The sequence below is a fragment of the Semicossyphus pulcher genome, unplaced genomic scaffold, assembly GCF_022749685.1.
Source record: "Semicossyphus pulcher isolate SPU_LCO1_2020_fin unplaced genomic scaffold, fSemPul1.0.p SCAF_8, whole genome shotgun sequence".
NCBI classification, from domain to species: Eukaryota; Metazoa; Chordata; class Actinopteri; order Labriformes; family Labridae; genus Semicossyphus; species Semicossyphus pulcher.
Genome location: NW_027211759.1, coordinates 23,472,486 through 23,499,917, shown reverse-complemented (window position 1 = coordinate 23,499,917; position 27,432 = coordinate 23,472,486). Strand labels below are relative to the sequence as shown.

The following is a 27,432-nucleotide window of genomic DNA, read 5'->3' as shown; positions in this document are numbered from 1 at the left end:
CCTACAGGAAATTGCACCTGGGGTATGAACTGTCGTTTCATCCACCCTGGAGTCAACGACAAAGGTAACTATTCTCTCATCAGTAAACCAGACCCCTTCTCACCTAACGGAGCACCCCCTGGAGGACCACACCCACTCATCCCCAATAATCCCTGGGTACGTCTGTCTCTCACAACTCTGCATTTTTGTAGCACCAATATAAAGGCTTGATTATTATTATTATTATGTATAATAACTTTATGCTTGAAGGAAATTGACCATAGATTGCTGTTATACTCTTAAAGGAAGAAATACTGATCACTCAAAAAGTAAAACAAATGGATCAGAGCTTAGCAATGCACAAAATCTCTTGTCCGCTACATCTCTCTGTTAATATGTGTGCAAATAATGACAAACAAGTGAATTGTTTTTGTCCCTGTTTTAGGCTGCACCTGCAGTGGAGGAGCTTCCTCCCCCACCTCCTCCTGTAGAGCCTCCTGTGGAGAGTGCCTGGGAAAGAGGTCTGCGGCATGCCAAAGAGGTAAACACGCAACTACAGTTAAAGTGAAAATGGGTTTTACACTTCTTGATGAACCATATTTTTATATTAATTAATGACATAGATACGTTGCCGAGCATTACCTCTAATACATCCTCGCTTCATTGAGGTGTTTATATTCCGTTATGTTCCGTATGTGTTAAATCAACTTTATGACGTATGTTTATTGTTCTGTTGCATCCTGTCATTTAGCCTACTGTAACTTATTAAAATAAGATTAATATGCCATGACGTACACATTTGACGTGAAAACTGTTGGACAGAAAGATAAGAGACTACACTCCCATACGTCACTGGAACATAACTCACTGAAACTCACTGTGCCTGTCCTTCTGCATGCAAACGCCTACTCTCCTCTCACATAGCTGCAGCTCTAAATATGGCCAGACTTGTGATTTTCCGTCTCGTAAAACTCTTTTCCTCATTCTGGGGTGCAAGATGAGAGTTTACTGAGTGACTGAGTTTATGCATTAGACACAGACTTTAAATACAATAAGAAAAGTAATGAGCAATATAACATGGAATAAAAGCAGGTTTTTGTGGTTCGTGTCTCTTTTTCTGCCATTCATTTCAAAAATTCCTACAAATTGTGTTTTCTATCTGCTTCTGTGTCCCGTAGGTGCTGAAGAAGGCCACCATCCGTAAGGAGCAGGAGCCGGACTTTGAGGAGAAGCGTTTCAACGTGACCATCGGAGAGGACGAGAGAGAGTTTGACAAAGAGAACGAGTTCTTTAGAGAACGCAGCTACCGCATCATCAGAGAGTATGACCTGCTCCCCTCCAACGCATTTTATCATCAGTTGAAACTATAAACACAAGACACAGTGTCAGTGATGCAACATCAGTCTCATAAAACCTCTGATCCTGAAAGTGTGCTCCTTTTGTTAGTTTGGTTTGGGCTTAATATTTTTCCAGGTGAAGCTAATAGTTAGCCAATAGCTTTTTTTTCTGTCCCTTACTTTCACATTCACACTCACACAGAGGTCTCTCACAGCTCACAAGAAAACAATTCACCACTGCTCTCTAGAGGTTTTAATAGGTCTTTAATGACGAGTTCAGACACTTATTTACCCCCAAAAAACAGATCCAACTAGACCCCATTATTTTAACAATGAATAACTGACCCTTTTTGACCCATCTTATTTGAGTTAAACAGTAAGTCTTCTATAAGATGTGTATTCTTTTATTTTTTATACCCTTTGTTCTTAATGACGTGCAACTAGCCCCCCCAATGTTTACATTTGATCATTTAAACCAAACCAGTTTATTCATAATAAAATCCCACGTGGTTAGCAAACGTTTCTCCTTTATTCTGATGATGACCTCCAGTATACACACATTAACTTTGTATTAGATATGTCATGATCTATTTGTTGTCATTAAAACCAATCTGTTTCTTCTTTCAGTGAAATGGAGTTCAGAGACCCCGCATATGGGTAAGTGAGGCAAACATGGACAACCTTAATTATACTCTTTAACACCTTACACAAGTGAAGACGGATGTACTTTATTTGTTTACTCAAGTTTTTGAATACAACCTAGCTCAACATTTCTGTTGATGATTGAACAGATTATAAATGATTAATGCATGGCTTTTTTGGTAAGTGCCTCTTGTTGAAGATGAAAGTATTGCTTTCTAATCTTATGTGTTTAGTGTTGTAAATTATCATGGCATAAAATGTCATTTTTATTCCTCAGACTGATAATTAAAAACTGAAATATATTTTAATAACATTTATACCTCTGTTTCATTCTGTAAAATGTGCATAATGGCACAGTGTAAAAACACCACAGCATGAAAGGAAATCAACTATTAACACTAATTTATTTTGCTCTGTGTGCTAAATAAACATATAAGAATCTTTTTGGGATGTATCATAAAGTTTGTGTTTCCTCTGCAGTGACCCGTATGCTGATCCGTACTACGACTATGAAATGGAGGCCCTATGGCGAGGGGGGCAGTATGAAAACTTCAGAGTGCAGTACACAGAAGGTCCTCTTCCCTACCACTACACTGTGAGTGTCCTCCACAGTCTGCTCCACATTTACTCTCTAACATTAAAGGTTTGCATCAACAAAGTGAGACTATCAACGACCTAAGATGAAGGAAAAGGTGCAAAAGGAGTCTCTTGCATTGCATCACTGTTGGAAAATCCTTGCAACTGGAAAGACTTCCTTATTTGACATAAATCGATGCATCTTGCAGGGAGAGAGAAGGAGAGAGAGCAGCGGGGGTCAAGAGTCCCAACTTGTATTTTATGACAAATCACAGGAAGTCTTCCTTCCAAATAATTCAAGCGTTAGAGCAGAGCACTCAAGCTCAGTCAAAAAAAATGACTGCCTTTTTGTAAAATAAAAAAGTAATCTGAGCTGGAATGAAAGGGCCTGGGGCCATGGACTAAGTAGGGAAGCCAAAAAGTATTACGATATGGTTTAACTGGTGTTTTTCTGCCATCTCAACAGGAGCGTGAACGTGAGCGAGACCCTCGAGAGCGGCACCGGGATAGAGAGAGGGAGAGAGACCACCGTGAGCGGGAGCGCCGGCAAAGAGAGAGGGAGAGAGAAAGGGAGCGTGAGCGCGAGAAGGAGAGGATCCGGCGGAAAGAGGAGTGGGAGAGGGACCGGGTGAAGCGGGACGACAAGGAGAGGCCGAGGATGCGTCCTCCTCGAGATCCCCGGGAGAAGAAAGACGAGGACAAACTGAAACCACGCTCTCCCCTCACCATGCCACCAAAGTAAGTGACATTTAGATTGTTTTTAAATTCCTTCCCTCCAAAAATGAAACCAGACAGTTAAAAATTGTGGTTGCGTTATGCGCTGCCTGGCCATTTGAACAGTTTTTGTATGATTGAATGAAACGTTGAACTCTACTTAATATTAGTTTTAATGACTAACAAACGGAGGCCAACTTTATAAAGCTTATAAAGTTAGTGCTGGTTTATTATTTATATTAACATTTGCTGGCTTTCTGCCTGATATTGGTGCTTTACCGACCACTAACCAACAAACACAGAATATTAGAAGGCAGACACAATCGCACCGTAAGTCAGATTAGCAAATGCCAAACGCGTATCTCTAAACCTGGTGGACATCATTTTATCAATTTTGGTTCATCTGCTTTGAAGGTAAATTAAAACAAACTCATATTATTGAGACATGTGGGCGTATCATAAATAGGTTCATAACTCACTTTGTACTTCAGTCAATAGGTAAAATCTGTAGTCTTACACAACCATAAAAATGCTCAATACTAAAGTAATACATTTGAATAGAAATTAATTTGATCATCTTTTTACTCAGTGATAATATTAGTTAAAAATGAACATGTTTACTTCCCATCAGTAGCAGATGACACAACAGCTCCAACACACCACCAGCATTGGTGGATATTTAGAGACTATTTTAATTTATCCAAGGCAATTATAACTACAGTGCAGAATGTATTATCATACTGCATCACATGTAGAAACTAATGCTGTCTGATGTGATGTAATTATGTGAAAAACACATCTATTTAATTAGTCTTTGTAATTATTTAATCGCTATTACTGTAAAATCCGGAACATAAGAGGCAGTCTGTTTTTGGGGGTATTCCAGAGGGAAAAAGGTTTTCTATAAACATTTATTGATAAAAAAGTAAAGTTATTTCAACATTAATTTCATTTAAAACACATTTAGAACACGCACATTACAGCCTACCATCTGTTTTTGCCTTGTTGAGTTTGCATTCCTGCTAGCTACCATTGCGGTAGCGGATTGTTGTGAGGTTGGCGGCTGCAGTGGCGATCATGGCGGCGTGTGTCCGTGACAAACCTTTGGCTTGGTTATAGCGCCACACAATAAAATACCTCCTTCTGCATTTCATACTGGTATATTGGTCCCACCGGTAAATTGGACACAGCCCACTTTTGGATGAAAAAAAATGCATTTAAAGTGCAACTTATACACCGAATTTTACAGTAATTGCAATAAATTGCATCATCAGTTTTTCTTGTGAGAAGCAGCACATCATATGTGCTCTGGTTTACCCTGTTTCTGGATGGTCATATCGTACTTCCACACTTTTCCACACCACAATTGTTCTCTCTTCTGCACCTTATTAGGTCTTAATTCACAAACCACTTTAATCTGATCACTTTGCTTCTCTTCAGTTCCCCCAACATACACCTGCAGCTCTGCTCTTTGCAAACAGCTGCTTGCCCCGCCCCCCTCTTTCTGTCTATCTGTCCATCTGTTGTGTTGACTGTCTTTATCAGCAGTCTCTATTATTAAGTCACAAAAGTTAAATGTTTTCTCTTGCGATTCAGGTTTAACTGCACGTGAGCCGCGTGTGCACGAGTGATTTAGGTTTATTTTTAAAGGCTGCTGATCAATCAACTAACTTACAGTAGGGACGTACCAGAGGACGTCTCCGTGTGTGTAGACCCTGCTTGTGACGGGGGGGAGAGTGAGGGCAGATTATCTACTTTTTCTATTGATCGATCTCAGATTGACAAAATAATAGAAAATTAAAAGCCAGGTAATGTTGTGTCATGTGTTTAAGTCACGTCTTCAGTTGTCGTATACGGTGGTATGCTCAGTGACGTATGAGTTCGGGTGATATAACAGAGTGCCATAAATCTGTGTTAATTTTTATTTATTTTTTCAGTAATTAATCAATCGCCTTATTTTGACAGCCCTAGTAGAAACATGTTGTTAGGTAAGCATTGGAAACACTTTCTTTTTCGGTCATAAGGTGAGGTGTGCTACTTTTGGATAAAAGCAGCAACAAATGAATGAAAATAATCCTACAACTGCCAGATTTCCCACCAATACTCTCAGGCTTCTTCAGATGTGCCAACAGGGGGGAAGTACACTCCAGCACCGTGTCAAAGTCTGTCAGACATGCCAAAGTTGTGACCAAAACATGATAAGGAGTTTCACATAATATAGTAATGATGAAAGACTGCAGGTGCCAGCTTCAAACTACAGGAAAGACGGTAGTTCCTACATCTTGATCTGGACTATGACACAATCTGCATGCATTCTTTAAAGTTAACTCAAAAGTAACGTCTATGGAAAATTGTGCATATGAGGAAACCTTCCCTCATTGTGATTCATGGTCAACAAATCTGATTGCAATCTAACTAATGTCTGGTAGCCCAGCTATTGTCTCACATTTCCTTTGTTGTGCCAGCCTGGGTAATGTCTTGTTTTGAAATTGTGGAACTTAACCAGGTGTTCTTCCCGTTAGCCTTCGAGGCCCCAACAATGACAGGAGTGATGACGTTCTTCTCACCTTTTATTGTTAACAAATATGAGCCAACACCCATGTTTGCTTTTGTGTTCAGTGAGGAGTGACGTAAAGCACTTAAGCAATATTACCTGACAGAGGCAACATTGAAATCCTTTTTGTTTAAACAGCTCAACTCCAAAAGAAACATTTTGAAATAAAGATTAAAAAAACAGTTTGTATTGATTTAAAATGACTGAAGTTGAATTTAAAAAGGTTTGTAATCCAGTGACTTTCTAAGCTGCAGTCCTACATATTTTCCATGTGGCTACAGCTGCAGAAGCAAAATAACTGCTGAACTTTTAATGCTTTACATGTTCTGTAATGATCTCTCAACTTAACCCATTAAGCAGTACTATTCAATCTGCACATTTATTATATTTGTCAATCCCTTTCCTTGTTCCACTTTGCTTCTCAAGAGTAGGGAAATCACCTACAACAGTTCTTGTTCATTTAAATTGAACGCTGCAGCTGAGCTGGTCTGCCAGCACCTTTATCATTTATTGCGATGTCATTTATTGGCGTATCTTCAAGAACCTGTACAACCTAAACTAAAGGTTTGTGTAACTCAATAAAGCATAATGACAGATAAAAGTATGGTAATTTTGTTATAAGATAAAAATGTTTTTTTTCACATCTGTTATATAAACAACACAAAAATTATCTAAAACAATTTTAGATGCTTGTGGACTCAACTTGACAGCATTTATACTTTGGTCCTAAATTGCGGACCCCCAGGTAAGCTTCGCGGACCCCAAGGGGTCTTTGGACCCCACTTTGAGAACCACTGCTCTACTCAAAACATGATTCTAACTCTTTTTGCTCTATTTTCAATGTAAGGCAACATGTCTTCACAGAGACAAAAAAGGTTTTTTAAAAAACAAATGTGTTCATTGTTGCACAATAGGAATGAAGATGAGGTATTTATGTGTGTTGGCAGGAGTGGCCTGCCCAGTTTCAAGCTGTGAGTTAACTGTATTGCAACAAATGTGTGTTTATCCTGGTAATGACGGTATTGCAAAATCCATGTCGTGGCATAACGTGAGACCAGTGACCGTATTGACACCGGTAAACTTCCACCCCTAGTACAACCTAAAGATTATGAAGGCCATGTACGATTTTTAGCTCTAATTTAACGGTATTATGAAAAGTACAACTCCTGCAGCCAGTTGGTGGGCTCCCAGCTTTACTGCCAATTTAAACACTGCGTTATTAAATTTAAAGATGTTGCCATCAAACAGACAACATGATGATTTTTTGAAAGGTCTGTGTGTGGGAAACACTGAGGTGTAACATGGACGACAAAGTTAGTTGTCCTTTTTTTTTAACTGTTTAACTGATAGTATTAATGTGCCATAATCAGTTTAGTGGGTTGTTGCTTAATTATTAACACCCCTACCCTTATATGTAACTGAATTAAGTAGAAAACTATAAGTGCTTGTGAAATTTGCGTTAGGGAGGGCCAGGGGTGTTATATGACTTGAAAACATCTGGGGCTATGACACTTATAATCTCAAGGCTGTATTACCATTGTATTCATAGTATTGGATTGCAGACATCTAGGTGGCAAACACCGGTGACAGAAATCAAATAGCAGATGATTAGCATTAAATGACAACTATGGGCATAGCCCAAAGATCTGTGGCCTTGTGCCAGATTGTAGGGCAAACACATAATGAGAATACCACAGGAGGAGCACAGAGAGGGAGAGAGCTGCTGTGCAGGCGTACAGAGAGAGGGAGGGAGGGGGCGGGTGATCAAGGACTGAAGTGATCATGTGATGTGAAACTTTGATCATGAAGACTGATGATCCTCTACAGCTCTGTGTTTATCACTGAAATATATGAACTACACAGCATATGGACATATGACGTGTGAAGACCTAGTTTATACTTTATAGTAGCCTACCTGTGCGCGGAAATACGGACAGATCGCGACGTTATTGAGCCAGGTATGCTACAGAGAACAAGATACGCACGCTGATCTGTGTCATATAAAGTCGTCAAAAAAAGTTTGGAATATGGTAAATGGTAAATGGACTGTACTTATATAGCACTTTTCTAGTCTTTGCGACCACTCAAAGCTGCTTTTACACTACATGTCACATTCACCCATTCGCACACACATTCATACACTGATGGCAGAGGCTGCTACGTAAAGTGCCCACCTGTCAATCAGATATCAGACAACATATCACAGATATCTCATTCATACCCGTTGGCTATGCAACCGGGAGCAATTTGGGGTTTGGGGTTCAGTGTCCTGCCCAAGGACACTTCGACATGTAGCCTGAGGGCGCTGGGGATCGAACCTTTGACCTTCTGATTGAAAGACGACCGGCTCTACCACTGAGCCACAGCCGCCCCGGTGTTTGGTTGATCATATCTCGGTTGTCATTTTATCATTAGCATTGAATCTGGTATCATTGGAAAGCTTGTTCATTTCCCTTTCCAACAATGTCCCATTTGTAAGGATCATGCATGTGTGGGATGGCCAGCACATCTGAGAAGTGGGTGAGTCCCAAGGAAAATGTGCCAAATTTCCCTCCCACTGAAAAAAAGTTTAGACTATTCTCCTGTTGGTATTGACTCTATTGTTTTGTGTTGTTTGGGAGATCGGATGATTAAACTCTATCAGTAACAAGAAACAAACAAGACATATTGGGTAATTTTATGTTTTATTTATTGAACAAAATAAGCAGCCTCAGAAGTGGGTGAAAGAACCATACGCAGCCACAACAGCCTGGCACCTCCTCCTCATGCTGGTCACCAGCCTGGTCAGTATCATGGTGTAAACTTTTTTTCAGTGGAAGGGAAATTTGGCATATTTAATTAAACTGGTATTTTGGCACACATTTAACCTTTAACAAATATTGCATCTGAAATTAATTTGAAATCGCAATAAGGCCTCCTGCGATTTGAATATTGCAGGAGGCCTTATTGCGATTTCAAATTAATTTCAATTCATTGTTCAACCTTACTTTGCGTTACGATTTTTTTAATACAGATCAACACGATGCAGTCGCTGCAGCTGGTGTTACATTTCATCCCTCTCTTTTCTCTCAACTCGCTGAAGCCTGTTCCTTCTGCAATGTCAACACCTGTCTATTTTTAGAAACCGTGCCGTCAGGTTCATGCCAAGTTCAACTTCAGTTTGTATAATTAACCGAGCCTCGTTCCACCAGACTGCCTCAGGCTTTTCCAGAAGGCTCCACAGGTTGATTCATTAAACCTACAGAGCTCTGCAAACATCTTTTACCTCTTGCTGTGGGCTTTGTGGGTTTATTAGCATTATATCCTCTTTTTCACTTCTTCCTCAAAGGAAACGTTCTGTTTACAGGAATAAATATTTGGAGCTAAAAATAGCTCCCGTGTTGTGGTTCTATTTTTAGCTTGTATGACGTGTAATCTGATGAGGCAACCTTTTTGCTCTTGCATCACCTCTGAAACTTCTCATTCATGCTGGGGGTTATGGGCTTTGTGTACTTACATTGTGTGTGTGTGTGTGAACAGTACACACTATAGGACACCTGCTCACTTAATTTAGTGAACAGATTATTATGCAAGGCAGAGTATGTTGTTCCATCAGTTTCATTTGTTTTTTATTACATGTGATTGTAAGTTTCTTTTTGTGCCATCATATTATTCAGAAATCAAAACATTCTTCACACCACTCCTTCAAGTATTCAAAATAAAAGTTTAAGTTATACAGGCTTGTTTCACTCACAGTGGGAATATCCACTCGTCTTGTTCATTTCCTCCAACAAATATTTAGAGGCACTCTTGCGAATAAACATTTGAATCCTGCTGCCTTGGTTATAAAAAAATAAACATCGCGCTCCGTTCTGGGGGAAATCCCTAACATGTTGTCGGTAAATGACGGAGCTCAGAACTATTATTGTACATCAGCTACCTGTGATTTATCATTAAGGCCACACACTAACTCCATGTCACAATAACATCAATAACATTTAAATCCTGCTCGGATCACAGTCAGGTAAGAATGCGATTATGCATGTCAGCAGGTTATTACTATGTATCCTTTGCTCTGTGTTCGGGTGACTTAATGATATATTTTTAGAGCTGCAATCTCAGGTTCCCATCGGCTATTGTCTGACGACAATGTAGCCTCTGGGCACACCTGTAAACCTGCCGGGGCATTTAGCCCGTTAGTGATAAATGACTTCCTTTTCCGCATGCTGCCTTGTTTTCAGAAAGAAACCAGTATTTCTTGTGATATACTTTAATTAACGGGTCTTAAAATGCTTGTTTGTTGAACGGAGGCCGGATCGATCATTTCTGATGCATTGCGTCAGGGAATTTATCTCAAGTTGAATTTTTAGATCTAGAACAGATTGTTAGCTGTAAGCATGCAGATGTCTGTTTATAGACGTTAACAAGAAGCTAAATCATCATCAGATAACCGCTGATGGGAGCCGGGATGTCATTACAGCACATAACATTCCTGCTTTTACTGTTTATCCTACCTACGCCGCAGCCTGCTGATATGTGATTGGTCGATATTACTCAGACTATAAGCTTCCTACAAATGGAAACCAGAACACTCGCCATCCCTACAATCCACGTCCCTGAATCTGTAAATAGAGAATATTAGAGCTGAAACAATTAGTCTGGTGATGAATTGACAAAACAATCATCAAAAGTTTTGTTGATTAAAAACTCTTTGCACGAAGAAAAAATGCCAAGAAATAAACGTGTTCTGCTTTCTCATATTTGCTTTGTCTTGCAGTCCTCTATCGTAGTAAACTAAAGTATTTGGATTGTCGGTTTGGGAAAAACAAGCAAATAAATAGGTATAGTTTACTTTTTACATGTAGGGATACTTGGTAACACAGAGGGGTTCTCAAACTACAGGGAAGAATATTTTCCCAGGACCCCTTCATAATCGTAACACCCATTAAGCATAATGCTTACTACCATTTGCACCCTTAGATGCCATCGGAACTATTTGATCTGTAAAACTTAACAACTTACCAGACTGGTTTCATAGTGATAAACAGAAAAATCTTTCAGTTTGAATCATGTTAATATCACTTGTATGCTTTCAAACAGAGGCTCATTTTATTCAAACTGCTTGTTGACTTAACTTGACAGCATTTATACCTTGGTCCTAAATGGTCCTCATCTGAAATGCAGTTTTTAGTGATACGGCACGAGTTTATAATTTCTTAAATTAAATATCATTATTTTGCGGACCCCCAGGGTATGCTTCTCCCCAGGCCATGTAAGATTCTTAGCTCTAATTTAACAGTATTATGAAAACTCTTGCAGCCAGATGGTGGGCTCCCAGCTTTACTGCCAATTTTAACACTGCGTTTTTTAATTTAAAGGTGTTGCCATCAAACAGATAACATGATGATTTTATACTTTAAATTTTATGTTGATTTAAACAGAATTATGCTAAACAAAGGCGTCTGCTCTTGAGGCACCGGGTTTCAAACACCAAGTTTACCCCAATGGACTCTCGACTGGTTTTCACTTTTCTCTAACCGGCCATTGATCTCGTTTTCAATCTTCTCAGCAGGCCGATGGAGCCTCCCTCAAAGAAGGACATGCTTCCAGTCATGAGGCGACCAGACGAGTGGAAGGATCCGTGGCGTCGGTCCAAATCCCCAAGAAGACGCCCCGGGATGGGCTCCCCACCGAGAGGCCGCAGGCGACACCGGCCCTCCGGCTCCTCCGTCTCTCTGTCCAACTCCTCCAGGTATAATCTCTTCCGTACATTTAGGATAACTTGTCTCATCAGGATGAGGAGGAAAGGTTGTAAAACAATAAAGCATGTCATAGCTCAAGGTAGCTAAGTGAGCACTTAAAATTAATTACCACAATTCACAGGCAGAGCTCAGTCAATGCTATTTTAAACACAATGAGGAAGTCAGTCTAGATAAATAATTTGTTTACTTAATAACCATGCCGTCTGATAAATAATAAGCTCCATAGCTATAATTTCACTATCTTGTGTGGAAAGATTTAAATCAAGTGACATTTTTTAGCAAATAATCTAACAACAAATTTATTGATTATTCTAAAAAAGAAAAATTAAGATTACTTCTTTTTAGCATCCAATTTCCACGTCACTGTGTGATGATACTGTAATTAATAAAAAAATAATAAAATATAATAATACTAATAAAAAAATACACTATTTGGCTGGTCAGAAAAATACTGGACCTCAAATTCAAAAGGATTGCTATGACACAGATTAATTTAATCACTGTTTGTCATAGCAACTCTTTCCCTGAACTGGAGAATCACTATTTTTACTTAAAACGAGTAGAGTGAGCTAATTAAACCACAGAACTACCTCAAAACATAAATCATCAATTTGTGAGAAGGTTCTACCCTCCCCTCTATTAAAAGATCGAGTTTATCGAGTGGACCTGAACACATCCCTCTACTCCTCTCGTTGTAACTTATGTCGTTAAGTGCACATTGAGTGAGTGGTCGAGCAAGTATGAGCGAGAGAGAGTGGCAGAGTGACAGGTGATGCGAGTTGAGCAGGGAGACAGTGAAGCTTATATTTAACATCGTACCGGGGCTCCATTCAAAACGTTTGAGGCTCAAGCCAGCGCTCCCCAGAACGTGACGCCCTAGGAGGCTGACAACAGTGAGTGACAAGATCCGTTTCTCTACACACGTAACTTTACTGTGCCCAAGCTCTTAAATCAGCACTCTTGTTTTTGCGACGCATTATTATTATATTATATTGCTTTTCCTCTCAGTGCTGTTTTAACCAGCAGCATCATTTCTATCAGTAGCCTGGTAAACACCATGGATGTGGACCATGATGCCTGACACAAAGACCTTTTAGGTCCCATAAAATCTGCTCACCCGGCTCTTGCGCCACAATATGTTTTTGGGCCACAGGTGAAGTGGGCAGTGGGCAACATTACAAGCAAGGCAGCACCATATGCAGACCTGAATAATACATCCACGATAAATACTCGTCTTTCACAACCTGTGACTCTAGTTTGGGACACAGACTTCCTGTTGTGTGTGATGACATTTCTCAGACATAAAGCTCCACCAGAGCTACAGAGACATAAACATGTATGTATCCTCTCTGGTCCGGAAGGATTCGAGGTAATTTTGTTTTCGTGTGTTTGTAGGGAGTGAGGACCTAATAAAGCAGTGTTTGTAAGAAGCCCATTAATAATCTTAACATGTCCTCCGTGTTTGTGTCTGTTGCAGGTCTTCGTCTCGCTCTTCATCCTACACAGGCTCTGGGTCGTCTCGTTCCCGCAGCCGCTCCTCCTCGTTCAGCTCCTACTCCAGCCACTCCTCCCAACGCAGCTCCTTCAGTGGCAGCCGCTCCAGGTACACAAGTGTGTCTGTCTCTGTGTGTCACGGTACGCCTAATTGTTGATTTTGCATGAGTGTTAAAATAACAAAGTCGCACATTCCTTTACCTTTGTTCAACCTGCAGACGTATTTATACAACACTCAGAGTCCTAGACACGGGGATTTCACAGTTTTAAGAAATTGTTTAAATTTGAATCACCTGCAGGAAGTTGTCATTGACGGTAACTAAACAGCATGTAAAACTATTAAGGAGTTAAAGAGATTGGTTTGGTCATTAGTGACTGAAAACTGAATGTCGGTGAAAAACAGACACGACTGTAGACATGTACGTTCTAATAAATCAACCAATCATAGATCAACACCTTCTTAGCAATGAACCTTTGTTTGTGTCTTGCTACACATTCACAACAGATCACAGAAAGAGAGAGATGTGTGTAGATGCTACTCTGGAATTTCGTGTTTGGCAACAAAGCCCAACATTTAGACCTAATCTGTTGTCTGTAGAACAAAAGAGCAGGCACACACGGTTAGCAGCTAAAACAACAGATATTTCCCTTGAGTTTGAAATACAAAACATTAAAATGGAAACATTTCTTCGCTACCACAACATTGGTTGGGCAGACAGGATCGCAAGCGGAGACCAGCTGACTGTCGTCCACAATTTTTAATCGATGTCCGACATCTCTCCTCTCGAGATTTTGGCTTCGGAAAAGCGAAAAATATGACACCCCCCTCTGAATTCCATATGCACACCGTTTCAGCATTTCTCCTTGTTCTGAAAGCGTAACAGGCCTCCTGCGCCTAGTTACGGTTGTTAACGTGGGATCGGACAGTGGCTGTTAAAGGGAGGGGCTTAGTGAAGGGTCAATTGTGTCACACTTAAGATGAAACACTTCGAGTTATATATTTTTTTTCTGACATAATGCAGCAACATAATAATGTTGAAATAAAATTGCATATTGACCCATTTATGACTGTCATAGGTCTCGATCATTCTCCACATCTCCCTCACCGAGTCCAGCAGCGCCGAGGGCGGCTAAGAACAAACCAGACCTTCCCCCTCTGCTACCAAAAGGGTAAATCCTACATCCGTCAAACCCATAGTCAGCCATGCTTACAGTATCTGCTTCCATCTATGCTTCACCCTAAAGGGTTATCATGGTAGTTTCAAACCTGGGCCGTGATTTTTACATGGTTTTGGGCATAAACAGCTGAAAGTCATGAAAAGTTTAAAATAGTGTTTAAAAAAACCTGTTTTATTTCTTGTTCACCTTTTTTCACACGCCACAGTCAACAATGTGACTCATAAATTGTCATCAGAGGACACTCTATATGTTTGCCTTTCTCCAGCATCACATTACTTCATGAGTATACTGATTTATTATTTATTGATCACTAGTTAAATCATTGCATGTGCCCTGCTGGCATGATAGCTGCTCATCACTGTCTGCATGCTTCAAAAGTGCTTTTTTCCTCTCTAAGCATGCCGCTGAAGCCGGGTGCCATGCCCCCTCCACGCAGGGACAAGCCTCCCATGAAGAAAGCGCCAAGTCCTCCTCCACCCGGTGGGCCACAGGGAAGGCCTGCTAAACCCCCGCCAGATGGAGGGAAGCCTCCCGTCAATCCTCGGGAGCCTGGAGGTGCAGGCGCAGGTGCTGGGGCAGGTGGTGGCAGCAGCGGCGGTGGCGGCAGTGGCGGTGTTGCAGGGAGACCCCCGCCACCCCGGGAACCTGGAAAACCTCCCAACCCGAGGGAAGGCAGGCGGAAAGACCGGCAGCAGCATCCTCCACGGAGGTAGGTGTCTCCCTTCCACTTCCGGCTTCACTTTGACGTGATGTTAAGAGAAGGTGTTGCTTTTCGGAAAACTGTATTCCATTGATACATTGCATTTAAGATGATCTGCTGTGGGGCAACATCACATCGCAAAAGAAATGTGATTTATGGCAGGAATCAGGAAAACAACAGATGAAGAAACTCCCGCACGCTGTCTCGCTTGTTGCTATTAATATTTATGCAATATCATCGACGTTTCGTTCGTACTGACCTTCATCAGGTTGTCATTCCATCATCTCTGTGCCTTACCATATACAATCCCCTCAAACTATTGGAACAGTGAGGCCATTTGGAATGTCCTGAGGAAGAAAGAAATCATTGGTGTACTGAGCATGAGATTGGAATATTCCAAAAAGTACAGAGACGAGGCTCAAAACTTTTTTGGGACAAAGTTTTACGGCCTGATGAGACAAAGATTAACCTTTACCAAAGTGATGGAAAGGCTAATGTGTGGGGAAAGAAAGGATCTGCTCATGATCCCAAACACACAAGCTCATCTGTGGAACACGGTGGAGGTAAAGTCATGGCTTGGGCTTGCATAGCTTCTTCTGAGACGGGCTCATTGATCTTTGTTGATGTAACGCATGATGGCAGCAGCAAAATGAACTCAGAAGTCCACAGAAACATTTTATCTGCCAATTTAAAGAGAGATGCAGCCAAACTGATCGGGAGATCATCTTCATCATGCAGCAAGACAACGACCCAAAAACACACTGCCTTAACAACCACGGAGTTCATCAGGGCAAAGAAGTGGAAGGTTTTAGACTGGCCAAGTCAATCTCCAGGCTTAAACCCTATTGAGCATGCATTTTACCTGCTAAAGAGGAGACTGAAGGGAGAAACCCCCCAAAGCAAACAACAACTGAAAGAGGCTGCGGTGAAAGCCTGGAAAAGCATCACAAAAGAAGAATGCAAAAGTGTGGTGATGTTAATGGGACGCAGGCTTGATGCAGTTATTGCAAGCAATGGATTTGCAACTACATATTCATTATTCACTTCTATACTAATCTATTCTAAGTCGATTCCTATACTTTTGCTCATCTATAAATGTGGTTTTCCGTTACAAAAGGTGCTCTCTTCTAAGTTTCTTAGTAATACCTGGACATAAAAGCTGAAATACTGATATATTCATCTTTTGATGTCAAACCTAAATGTTTTCAGTGTACAGCAAAAATAAAGGAATTGGCCTTGCTGTTCCAATAGTTTTGGAGGGGACTGTATAGGCATAAGTGAGCTGCCTAATTTCACAGTGAGCCAGCCAGAGGACCCCACATGTGTGCGTCATCAAACAATAGAACAATTGAGGAGATGAAAAAATATTTCAGGAATCAGGAAAAGGAACATTCCTGTCAAGTCAAACTCGATCATCATGCAGCAAGACCACGACCCAAAAACACACCGCCAAAACAACCAAGGAGTTCATCAGGGCAAAGAAGTGGAAGGTTTAAGACTGGCCAGCTCAATCTCACACACAGTCAATCTTACAGTTTTGCTAGCTTCTGTGAGCTAAAGAGAACGCTCATCACGCATGTGAGGCCCCATCTTAATACTGAAAGCTTTGTATTTTAATTGCACTTTACATGTTAAAGAGTTGAAAGTTAGCAATAGTTACAAACTGTCTGTACAGCATGCAGTAAAGGAGGGTTCTTTAGTAACAGACAGTAGTGTGGAAATGCTCTCATACAGTTTAGAGATGATCCAGAGTAATCCACCTCTAGGCCCCTCGCAGGTGATGTCTGGACACTGCTCGTTTCAGGTGTATTCATGTGAGTGGGAGCATGTAGGCTACCTGTGTGTGTGTGTGTTTTTTAAATGGCTCACATTTGCAAGAAGTAAGTTGGCAGTGGATCACATGAACCGATACTTTTGCAACAAGCAGAACAATGTTCCCTAACACTTTTATCGTTGCATATATTTGTGTGGCATCCAAGTGATACTCGAGGTGTTTCTCACACTTGTACTTTTTGGGGGAAGACCATAGAGATAACCGAGTGGGCGGAAAGGCCACTTATTTGTGTTTATGTGGGCGCGTGTGTTACAGAGAACAATATTAGTCTGAGAGGAAGAACAGTTAAAGGGCAGGGAGGAACAGTAAGGGAGTGTGAGAGTGGTTTCCTCTCTGTATGTGGGTGTGTGTGTGGGCAGAATGGGGAGGCTGTGGAAACTATCCAGGAAAACCAGTTTATTCTTCTGTTTGTGAACTACTTCCACTATGAAAATATGTCAGTGATACAGCTGTGGGATGGGATACCTTTCTGAAAATATTTGCATAGACGGACTCCTACGCTACACATGCACTGCACTCCTGAACATGTCCTGACTTGCATGCGTGAACGCAAACACCCAGATATTACTCCGACTTTTTCCTGCCAGCGGCTTGTCGATCACGTCGGAAGAAAGTCCAGTTGGGAAGATTTGTAAACGCAGCAGGATGTGCTTCATTCTTCTCCACCATATGTTAGTGTTTGTTCACAAAACTACTTTAATCTGCTCACCTTGCTTCTCTTCAGTTATTTTCCCCACGCACCTTCACCTGCTGTACCTGGTCACAGTTACATTCATCATGAGCTGTACGTTTACAAGTCGTCCAAAAATGCAACTCGCACTTTGTATTTTTCCACCCGCGATCTTGTTTTCACAGCAGCAGGTGAGCCGCACATGAAGGAGGCTCGTTGTTACGTGTCGAAATGATAAAACCCAACTAATGAGACAGACACTAAAGCTGCACTTCAGATGTTTTCATAGAGAATAAGACGGTCAGTATTTAACAGTAGAGCTTATAGGACTTGATGGTACAATCCCTTGAATAATCAGCACTGCTTCTTTCTTGGCGTTTCGGGTGGGAGAGAGGTGGAAACCTCATTGGGGTCATCAGGTGGGCACTGTCCATCCTCAGTGTTTCGCTGATTTAGGCCCAAGACACCTCCAGAGGGCTCAGCGGCGACACCTAGCGTCCCAGGTGTGCCCCCCTCTGTTTCTACCGTCAACGGTCATCTCGCAGCCCAGCTGGAGTCCTTCCTTTTGATCCAGAGCCAGTTGCTGCTTTGCTCCGCAGCCTCTGAGAGTGACTTTACTGCTTGTCGTAAGGCCTGTCCTTTGACCCCCATTCTTGGCAACAAACCCTCTGCATCCAACTTCTATAGGGAACACCTTAGTATGCCAGTTGCGTTGTTCTGCCTGGGGTGCTATTTCCGCATACTTCAGCCTTTTCCGCTCGTACGCCTCTTCGGTAGCAGCTTCCCATGGTACGGTTAGTTCCAGGATATAGAGGACTTTCTTAGAAGTTGACCACAGGATGAGGTCTGGCCTGAGAGTAGTTGTTAGTATCTCTGTTGGAAAGACAAGTTTGTGGTCAAGGTCGACCCGCATTTCCCAGTTACGAGCGGGGTCAAGGAGGGTAATGTTAGCTTTTGGTGATGTTTTGACCGGACGTTCGCCAGCTCTCAGAAAAGTGGTGCTTTGAAGTCCATGCATCAGATGAGGGAGGGCATTAGTGGTGGTTCTCCTTCCTTCTAGAGACCGCCAGCTGCCGCAAGACCTGGTTGTGCCTCCAGGTGTAGCGGCCTTGGGACAGGTTGATTTTGCACTCGGTAAGGATATGCCTCAATGTTGCAGGTGTTTGGCAGAGCGCACATGTGGGATCTTCTCCTAGCCACTGGTGTAGTTTTTTTTGGAGTTGGAAGAACATTGTAGGTGGCTCTGATGATGAAGCTGAGTCTGCTTCCTTCCATTTCCCAAAAATCCCTCCAGGTGAGCTTGCGATGTTCCAAATTTTCCCAGCTGGTCCACTGTCCCTGTTTGGACTGTGAGACTACCTTTGTGCATCTTTCTGCCTCCTCTTGGCGCCGAACCTCCTCGACCACTAGTTTTCTTCTCTGGGTGGATGAAGCCTTGTGCCATGTTGGTTGACTTGTCCCAAATCCAAACCCTGCTCTTCCCTGTTGAACGTGTCCTACTATGTCTCCGTGCCTGAGAGCAGATTTAGCTTGCTGTACAGCCTCTGATGGAGTCCATTTCCTCCCAGTTGCCAGTCTGGGGGCAGCTGCTCGTATTGCTGCATCTTGAGACTCAGACAGAGTCATGTCCAGCCTCACTTTGGTGCACTTGTATTCTTCAGTGAGGCTTTGGTGATCGGAACCTCGTAGACCGTTAGGGGCCACAACAGACGGGGGAGCAGTCCAAACAGCAGGCCCACAGTTTCAGCTTGCCAGGAAGTGGGGTCTTGTCTTACCAGCGTCCCAAACTCTTGACTGGCTGCTCTGACACCATTGGAATGGGTGTTTCACCGATGTGGAATCTTCTGGTCTACGAGTTTTCCTCTGATGATGGATATGCTCCTGGATTTGCTGGGTTTAAACTTCATACGAGCCCATGTTATGTTCTCGTGAAGCTTTCCCAGCAACCGCTTGGTGCATGGGATGGTGGAGGTCAGGGTGGTCAGATCGTCCATGTAGGCATGAATAGGTGGTAATCACTGTCCATCCTTCAGACGTTCTCCTCCTACAACCCACTTGGAAGCCCGGATGATTACTTCCATCGCCATGGTGAAGGCTAATGGAGAGATGGTGCACCCTGCCATTATACCCACTTCCAGTAATTGCCATGATGTTGTGTACTCTGACGTTGTTATGCAGAATTGCAAATCTTGGAAGTAGTTTCTGACCAGGTCCGTGATGTTCTTTGGCACATGAAAGAAGTCAAAGGCTGACCAGATGAGAGAATGGGGGACAGATCCAAAAGCGTTGGCTAGGTCCAGGAATAAGACGTGCAGGTCTCTTCCTTCACGTTTTGCAGACTGGATTTGGTGCCAAATGACGCTTGTGTGTTTTAAGCATCCTGAGAAGCCTGGTATCCCAGCCTTCTGCACCGTCGTGTCAATCAGGCCGTTCTGTTTCAGGTAGGTTGTCATTCTTTGAGCAACAATGCTAAAGAAGAGCTTCCCTTCCACATTCAGGAGATTGATCTGCCGGAATTGGTTGATGTTAGAGGCATCCTTTACCTTGGGTATCATCACACCCCTTGCTCTCCGCCATGCTTTTGGGATGATTCGCTTTGTCCACACCACCTTCATCTGCTTCCAGAGAAACCGCAAGACCTCGGGAGCATTTTTTTACAGCTGGTATGGAACTCCGTTTGGTCCAGGAGCTGAAGCTGCCCTTGCCTTCTTGATTGCCTTCTCCACCTCACTCCACCGCGGGGGACTGACAGAAAACGTATGTGTGTGAGTTTTCTGATGAGCATGTGGGAGATGCTGCTGCAGGTATGGGAGAGACAGAACGTGAGGAACGAGTGTCCAGCAAGTTAATCGATAGTGGATGACGATCTTTTTGACCGTAAAAATAAAACACACATGATCAGTCACACAGCAGCTCTTCAGCTGTTTGAACCAGCGTGAGCGTTGTCCACTGGTGATGAAGTGTTAAGTGTAAGCAAAGACAGATTAGCCCTCTTCTAATATGGCACGAGCGAACACCAGAGAGTCATTGCATTCACAGCTTTAAGAACAAAGGGGTGCATGTTTGCTAATATTGCATGTGTATGCCAGCTGTGGATGGTAATTCACCATTCATGTTTTTTAGTTCAGATTTTTGAATATACTGAATTCATCTCTCAACTTTCATATCTATGTTGAATTGGTTCACCACAGTGGTACTGATCCAAAAACGCTTTGTGTCAGCTGAAACCACACAGATTTGTCCAGATACACAAACATGCAGTGCTGCAGGACACACATGATATCTTCACTTTCAGCTTCTCACCCTCAACTTTATTGTCCCTGAGGGGAAATTTGTTTTGGAGCCCACTGAGACACAGACACGTAGACTCTGTTACAAAAAAACATTGAAACACATAAGAATTAATGAAGAATACATTAAGCGACAAAGTATGCAAAACCATCATTAAACCAACATTAAAACAAAAAAAACATAAATAGTTAATGGAAGTTAACTAGAAAATGTCTAAACTACAGGGTTGTTATTGAATTTAATAATTTTATGGCCTTCATTGGAGATCAAAAAGAAAGAAAGGGGCCATAACCCTGCCCATCTATTCTTGTTGTAATTCCCTCTGAGTAAAGGCAGACACACTGGCTGCTGGCTATTTAAAGGCTTGTCTCAAAATCCATGTTGAAAACACCGTATTGTTAGGAAAATAGAGCCCATGCGGGAACCCGTTAGCCATAAAACAACAGCATGTCCAGCATGTGGAATAACATAAACAATGAAATAGCAACAGTTACACTTCTTTTTTTTTTTTATTTATTGTTGCTGGTTGAACCTTTTATCAATCTAAAATCAAGCTGTGTAGTGACGCCCGTCTTTCACATATCACAAATATGTAAGCGCATCTGCTCTGTCAGGCAAATCAAAATCACCTTACCTGCGTAGTTTGTCTCTATTTGCACCACCTTGAGGAACAAAAATAGCTCTAATCAGACAAAGGAAAATACTTTTGCGTGGGTGGGTAATACTGTAGGTAAGCAGGAGCTTTATCATTCAAACCAGTTTAAATGTGGTTCACACTGTGAAGATTAAGAACACATTTTTAGGATTACTTGGCATCTTGGAAAACAGATGACCAATTTTCCCATCCAGGAAAATTTGAGACAAAATGTAAACGCCTGAAAAAGCTCGTGCATAAACCTGGATGAGCCGTTATCCTGGGTCTGCTGGTACTGAAATAGAAACGGTAGAGGCATGCAGGCATTTGCTCTTCATCTTGAATAACAAAATAGTCAGTAAAATCAAACACTCTTCATCCGTCTCTTCCAGGCGAACTGTGAGTGGGAGTGTCAGTGGAAGTGGAAGCAGTTATTCTGGTTCCAGCTCCAGATCAAGATCCTCCTCCAACTCCCTCTCGCGCTCTGGGTCCAGAAAATCCAGGTACTCGCGCATGTGAACACCTTCACTGTCATTTAGTAAATAGTAAATTACAGCATTTATATGTTGATTTATCACATGACATTACCATTACACTTCAAGAGTGGGAGATTTAAACTAGAGCATGTAACTTCAGGTCAGTACGTACATGAAGCTGATGATAAACTTAAGGTCTTGCAGAAACATCGGCTCTGATGTCACAGTGATGGCACTTGCATACGGCTGTGTTTAGGTTTTTATACTGTGGGAATTGATGCTTATTTATCTGTTGCATTCACCTTCAGTCAGTTTACAAGTCTGTGAGCTAAATATTTAAAATATAAAGGCATGTATACACTGCCTGGCCAAAATAACGGTCACACACTCTAATATTCCGTTGGAACGCCTTCAGCTTTTATTACGCCACACGTTCGCCGTGGCATCGTTTTGAAAAGCTTACGCAATATCACAACATTTATTTCCATCCAGAGTTGCATTCATTTTTCACCAAGATCTTGTATTAGTGATGGGAGAGTCGCGCAGCTGTGTAAAGTTTTCTCAAGCACATTCCAAAGATGCTCAATGGGGTGAAGGTCTGCACTCTGTGGGGGCCAATCCATGTGTGAAAATGCTGTCACATGCTCCCTGAACAATTTGAACCTGATGAATCGTGGCATTGTCACCTTGGAAGATGCCTGTGCCATCAGAGAAGAAAAAAATCCATTGATGGACAAACCTGGTCATTCAGGTTGTCAGCTAGCTTAATTCTTTGGGCACATGACGTTGCTGAACCTCGACCTGACCAACTGAAGCAACCCCAGATCCTAACACTGCCCACACAGGCTTGTACGGTAGCCACTAGGCATGATGGTTGCGTCCCTTCATCTGCCTCTCTTCTTACCCTGATGCGCCCATCACTCTGGAACAGGGTAAATCTGGACTCATCAGACCTCATGACCTTTCTTCATTGCTCCAGAGTCCAATCTTTGTGGTTCCTAGCAAACTGAAGCCTTTTCTTCCGATTAGCCTCACTGATGAATGGTTTTCTTACAGCTACACAGCTGTTTATTCCCAATCCCTTGAGTTCTCTTCACATTGTGCGTGTGGAAATGCTCTTACTTTCACTATGAAACATAGTTGTGAGTAGATTTTTTACGATTTACTCCAAATGTTGTTTCACCAAGTGATCGCCGATCTGGATCATTCAAGAATTTTTTCCAACCACATTTCTTCCTGGAAGATGATGGCTCTATCCAACTCATTATTTTGGTAGTCCCCATTCAGTGCCACACCAAACTCCTATATCAGTCTTTTAACTATGCAAGCAGGAAGTTGACTGGATGGCCAACATTAACACAACTTTAAATGTACATTTAATGGGTCATCCTGACAAAACAGCCCAGTGTAGATTAATTCTGTTTTTCTCTCTTGCTTTCATGTGCTGTCTGTGTTGGCTAACCATCCAGGAAATCCAGGTAGGATTGTTACTGTTAATGGCATGTGCGTGTGCAGTGATGTGGGTATTTTGTGTTGTGTACCACAGTTATCTTCCCTGCTTGACTGAAAATCTCTCACGGTTCACCTGTTGTCTCCTGCCGCAGGTCACTGAGCGTGAGCAGCGTGTCGTCTGTGTCATCAGCGTCGTCCAGCAGCAGCTCGGTGCGGAGCGCAGACTCGGATGACATGTACGCTGACCTGGCGAGCCCCGTGTCCTCTGCAAGCTCCCGCTCACCCACACCAAATCACCCACGCAAGGAGAGAGGGCCTCCGCGGGACCGGCTTCCACATGGCAGAGACAAAAACAGGGGTTGGTTAAGGCAATTATTCCCCGTACAGCAGCCTCACAAGATGCAGTCACTTCTACCAATGTGGTCTGCTTTTGTGAAAGCCGGCTGAAGAAATGCATATGGTTACACAGTTGTTGTTTTTTTTCTTACTGCACTTCAGCTCCTGTTGATGTTTCAAAGTAAAAACCTTCCAGAGGTCATGCCGTGTTTTCGCATTACAGAGAGACCACCGAAGAAAGATGAACCCTTCCGGGAGGAGCGCAGGAAAATGGACCCATCTGGTCCCCCACCCAGAGGAGGTCACCCCATGCCGAGATCGGGACCTGGAAGCAGGGGTGGTCACCCTCACCCACACCTACATCCCCCGCCTGGCGCCATGGGCCCCCCAGGAAGCTATGGCGGTTCAGGATCCCACAAAGACATCAAACTCACCCTCCTCAACAAAGTAACTATTGCACCTCTTCTGCTGTTAAAGGGTCTGTTTGACAAAATCACAGAAAAACAATCCTCACTTACATATAGTGCTATCATCTTGTAAAGACAATTAGGCAATTTTGGTAGAGGAAACGTGACGGTCAGGAGTGTCTCTGCCTAATGCGTACTAGTGCTGTCAAAAAAGAAAGTTTTATTATTGCTTCTAAATAACAGAACTATTCAAATAGGGCTGGGTATCTGTAAGGATTTGTAAGTTCAGTTCAATTCCAACTCACAAAGTCCCGATTCGATTCAATTTCCGATGCGATTGGATATCAATTTGTTTTGCACCTCTTACCTGGTGCATTATCAAAATGTTTAACGTTTACAATAAGAATTGACCCTGAAGAATCATGTACTTTTTATCGAAAATGACCAACACACAGCAGTCAACACAATTTTATGAATTAGACAGCTTATGAACTTTTTTTTTTCCAGTTTCGCTCGTGGTTTTGATTAAATGAACTGGGCTTCAACTTGCACGAGATTTGGTCACGAGATCTCATAGCGCCAAGAACAAAACCACACGAGACTAAGTGTTATGGGGAAAGGCATTCTCTATAACAACATGCCGAAAATACACTCGAGTTCAAAGCCGACACTAACAGAGAGTAACTTAAACATCAGTGCAAAATTAACTTACATATTCTTGGACGCACGTGTCCGTAGTAGATGCAGTAAACAAGTCCGGGCATGTCTCCCTCACTGCCGTGTTTCGGGGGAATGCGTGCTGCGTTCGGGAGCGCTTAGAAACATGAGTGATCAGACATGTTTTTACAAATATTTTTAAAGATCGTTCTCAGGATTTTTTAATCGATATTGGGTCATTCAAATGAGAATCGATTCAAATCGTAAAAATAGTTTTTTTTAAACCCAGCCCTATATTCAAATATCTATATTTGTGCGATATGTCCTAAAAAGGGCATACCAATAAACGAGAGACCACTTACATGCAAAGATATATTGAATTAAACATAAACATGCCTTTTAAAAGATTAACATGGCTTCCTGCACCCTGCAAAATGAGCTAATAGAATAATTAGGTCACAGTAGAAGGGACAATCAGCACGAGCGAGCTGTGCTATGACAGATTTTTTTGCATTTGGTCTTTGCATGTGTGAAAATGCAGTTTCTTTATGTCTCTGCTGTCGTTTGATGCTGTTGGTGGAAAATAATAATAATAATAATAAATAAATAATAACAAATAAAAACTTACTTCAGAATGTTTTGTTCTACAAACAACCTTACTATATCTCCTTCAGTACAGCATGGTGTTCATTATGTGTGCTTGAGGGTGTGGCTACCTCGTGATTCGTGTTTATTAGCATCCTAATTTATATCACTGTTATGATGGCGATGCTAACCTCAAAACTATATACAAATGGTGGGCACTGTGAGCCTTGAGAACTCGTATTGAGTATGGTTTTCTTGCACTAAAACTATAGCCTTGTTGATTCATTGACTCTTTACAGCAGCAGGGAGATAAGGGCAACCGGAAGAGGTACCTGCCTGCAGACAAGGACAGGCCGGGTTCCCCCCTCAGCAAGAGAATGGCCATGTCTCCAGACCGAGGTGAGGAACATGTCACCTGTTCACTCTTACGCATGTTTTACTATTTCACACAAATACACAACAGAGCTAGACTAAAATATTGCAGCCACACTGCGTAAAAAAAAACAGGATTAAGACACAGTTTCTGTGAGTAGGGATGCAGCGATTAACCGGTTTCACTATTAACCATGTTTAAAAACGTCACACTTAATTAATCTTGAAGGCTCCGCTATACCGGAGTGTTGCACCAGCTTAATGTGCTGTGCTTATCAAGAGACAGAGGCTACTTTAGCTTTACTATGGCAGAGGGACCACGCAGCGAAGCTCCGATCCACCGACATCCGCATGACAGCGTTTCTGGGGGGTTTTTTGCGTTTTTGTTTTGGACAGGGATTGTGTGGACCGGTTTTTTTTGGTAACAAAGGAGGGAAAAGCTCAGTTTTGAAAAATACCTGTGTACGAGTAGACATGGCCTTAGTCTTAAATTATTAATAACACATTAAAATTTCTAAAGAATGTCCATGGGATTTTATACCTTAGAAATGTTGTGAATTTAATTGATTCATAATAATCGTGATTATTTCTCAGACTATAATCATCCCATTAAAATCTCCATTACCATTCAGAACACATCTATTGAACCCTGTTTGCTCGTGACGTGTACTTTTAGTCAGATTTCAGACGTACAAATGGACATGTTCAGTAGAAGTATTGTTAGTACTGTTGGTAGTATTTTTTTTCAGACCTTCAAAAACATCTCTGTTTGTTGTTTGACACAAAATAGATGCCAGAATTAGTGCTGAAGAAAATGACATATGGGTTTTATAGTTGTACCATCTTATAATGTTATCAGTTAAATATACCAAAGTTAAGCTGGTTTCAGCTTCATGAAACTGTGCACTCGCTTAAGTATAATATAAATACTGTACTTTTCATGTACTGAACAATTATAAGAGCCTACCTAAATTATGAATAATAAAAAATAATAAGCGCCAAATGATGGATGAATGGATGTAAATTTGTTTAATGAACAATCCTTTGCTGTCTGTACTGTTTTTCCCCCAGTTCTCTTATATTAAAGGGGATTTCTGGATGTTTTTAAACCTGGGCCCCCATTTTTCTTTTTACTTATCTTAGGGTCTAAATGATGTGAAAGTACAAAAAGTCCAATACCAGAATTCCCCTCAAATATAAAGCTGTTGTTCATGAAGAAAGAAGAACGGTGTTAACCAACCTTTGAGGAGAAATTACACATCGGTCAGAAAACGTGATGAAAATTGTCCTTAGATTACCTCATCTTTAATCGTAAACTATTAATGGTTTACTTTATAGTCTTCTTTCAATGCTCACAGAGAGATGTCACAGCTCCTATCAGGGTAGTAAATGATTTCACAATAATCTCTTAAAGCCAACATAATGTTTACTTTTTATTACTGTTGGAAAGGCTTCAACACTCCCTCATCTGGTGCAGAACTTTTAGACATTATGTAATCCTCCCATAATTGTCGGTTTTTAATCCAATCGAAAAATAACCTCCTTTACAGAAACCATACATGCAAATTTTGTTTGGTATTTTGCAGCTACCGTACTTTACATGTAGGCAAAGCAAGTTGATCTATGACACATTTTTCTGAAAAAATTGCATTGAAACACGAGCACGAGCGTGTTAGCCCTGATTTTAACAAGCAAACAGTTTAAGCAGACCAGTTTCAGCACTGACACCAAAGCAGTTCAGTTCATTAATAGATTCAAGATTCAACACGTTTAGTGTCACTCTGGTTATACAAGTACAACTG

At 41.8% G+C, this 27,432-nt stretch overlaps 1 protein-coding gene across 2 annotated transcripts in view; it reads left to right on the top strand.

Moving 5' to 3' along the window:
* Positions 1-27,432, top strand: part of zc3h18 (zinc finger CCCH-type containing 18) — a 40,954-nt gene that overhangs the window by 8,048 nt on the left and 5,474 nt on the right. Inside the window, exons 4-16 of one of the 2 annotated variants that reach the window (XM_069686360.1) lie at positions 8-156; positions 425-520; positions 1,158-1,300; positions 1,944-1,973; positions 2,439-2,553; positions 3,001-3,272; positions 11,351-11,533; positions 13,021-13,146; positions 14,115-14,207; positions 14,614-14,925; positions 23,426-23,631; positions 23,833-24,056; positions 25,561-25,657. In XM_069686360.1, coding sequence (XP_069542461.1) covers positions 8-156; positions 425-520; positions 1,158-1,300; positions 1,944-1,973; positions 2,439-2,553; positions 3,001-3,272; positions 11,351-11,533; positions 13,021-13,146; positions 14,115-14,207; positions 14,614-14,925; positions 23,426-23,631; positions 23,833-24,056; positions 25,561-25,657 — 2,046 coding nt within the window. Of the gene's footprint in view, positions 1-7; positions 157-424; positions 521-1,157; positions 1,301-1,943; positions 1,974-2,438; positions 2,554-3,000; positions 3,273-11,350; positions 11,534-13,020; positions 13,147-14,114; positions 14,208-14,613; positions 14,926-23,425; positions 23,632-23,832; positions 24,057-25,557; positions 25,658-27,432 lie in introns of both variants that reach the window. The other variant, XM_069686359.1, reaches the window with a different exon arrangement.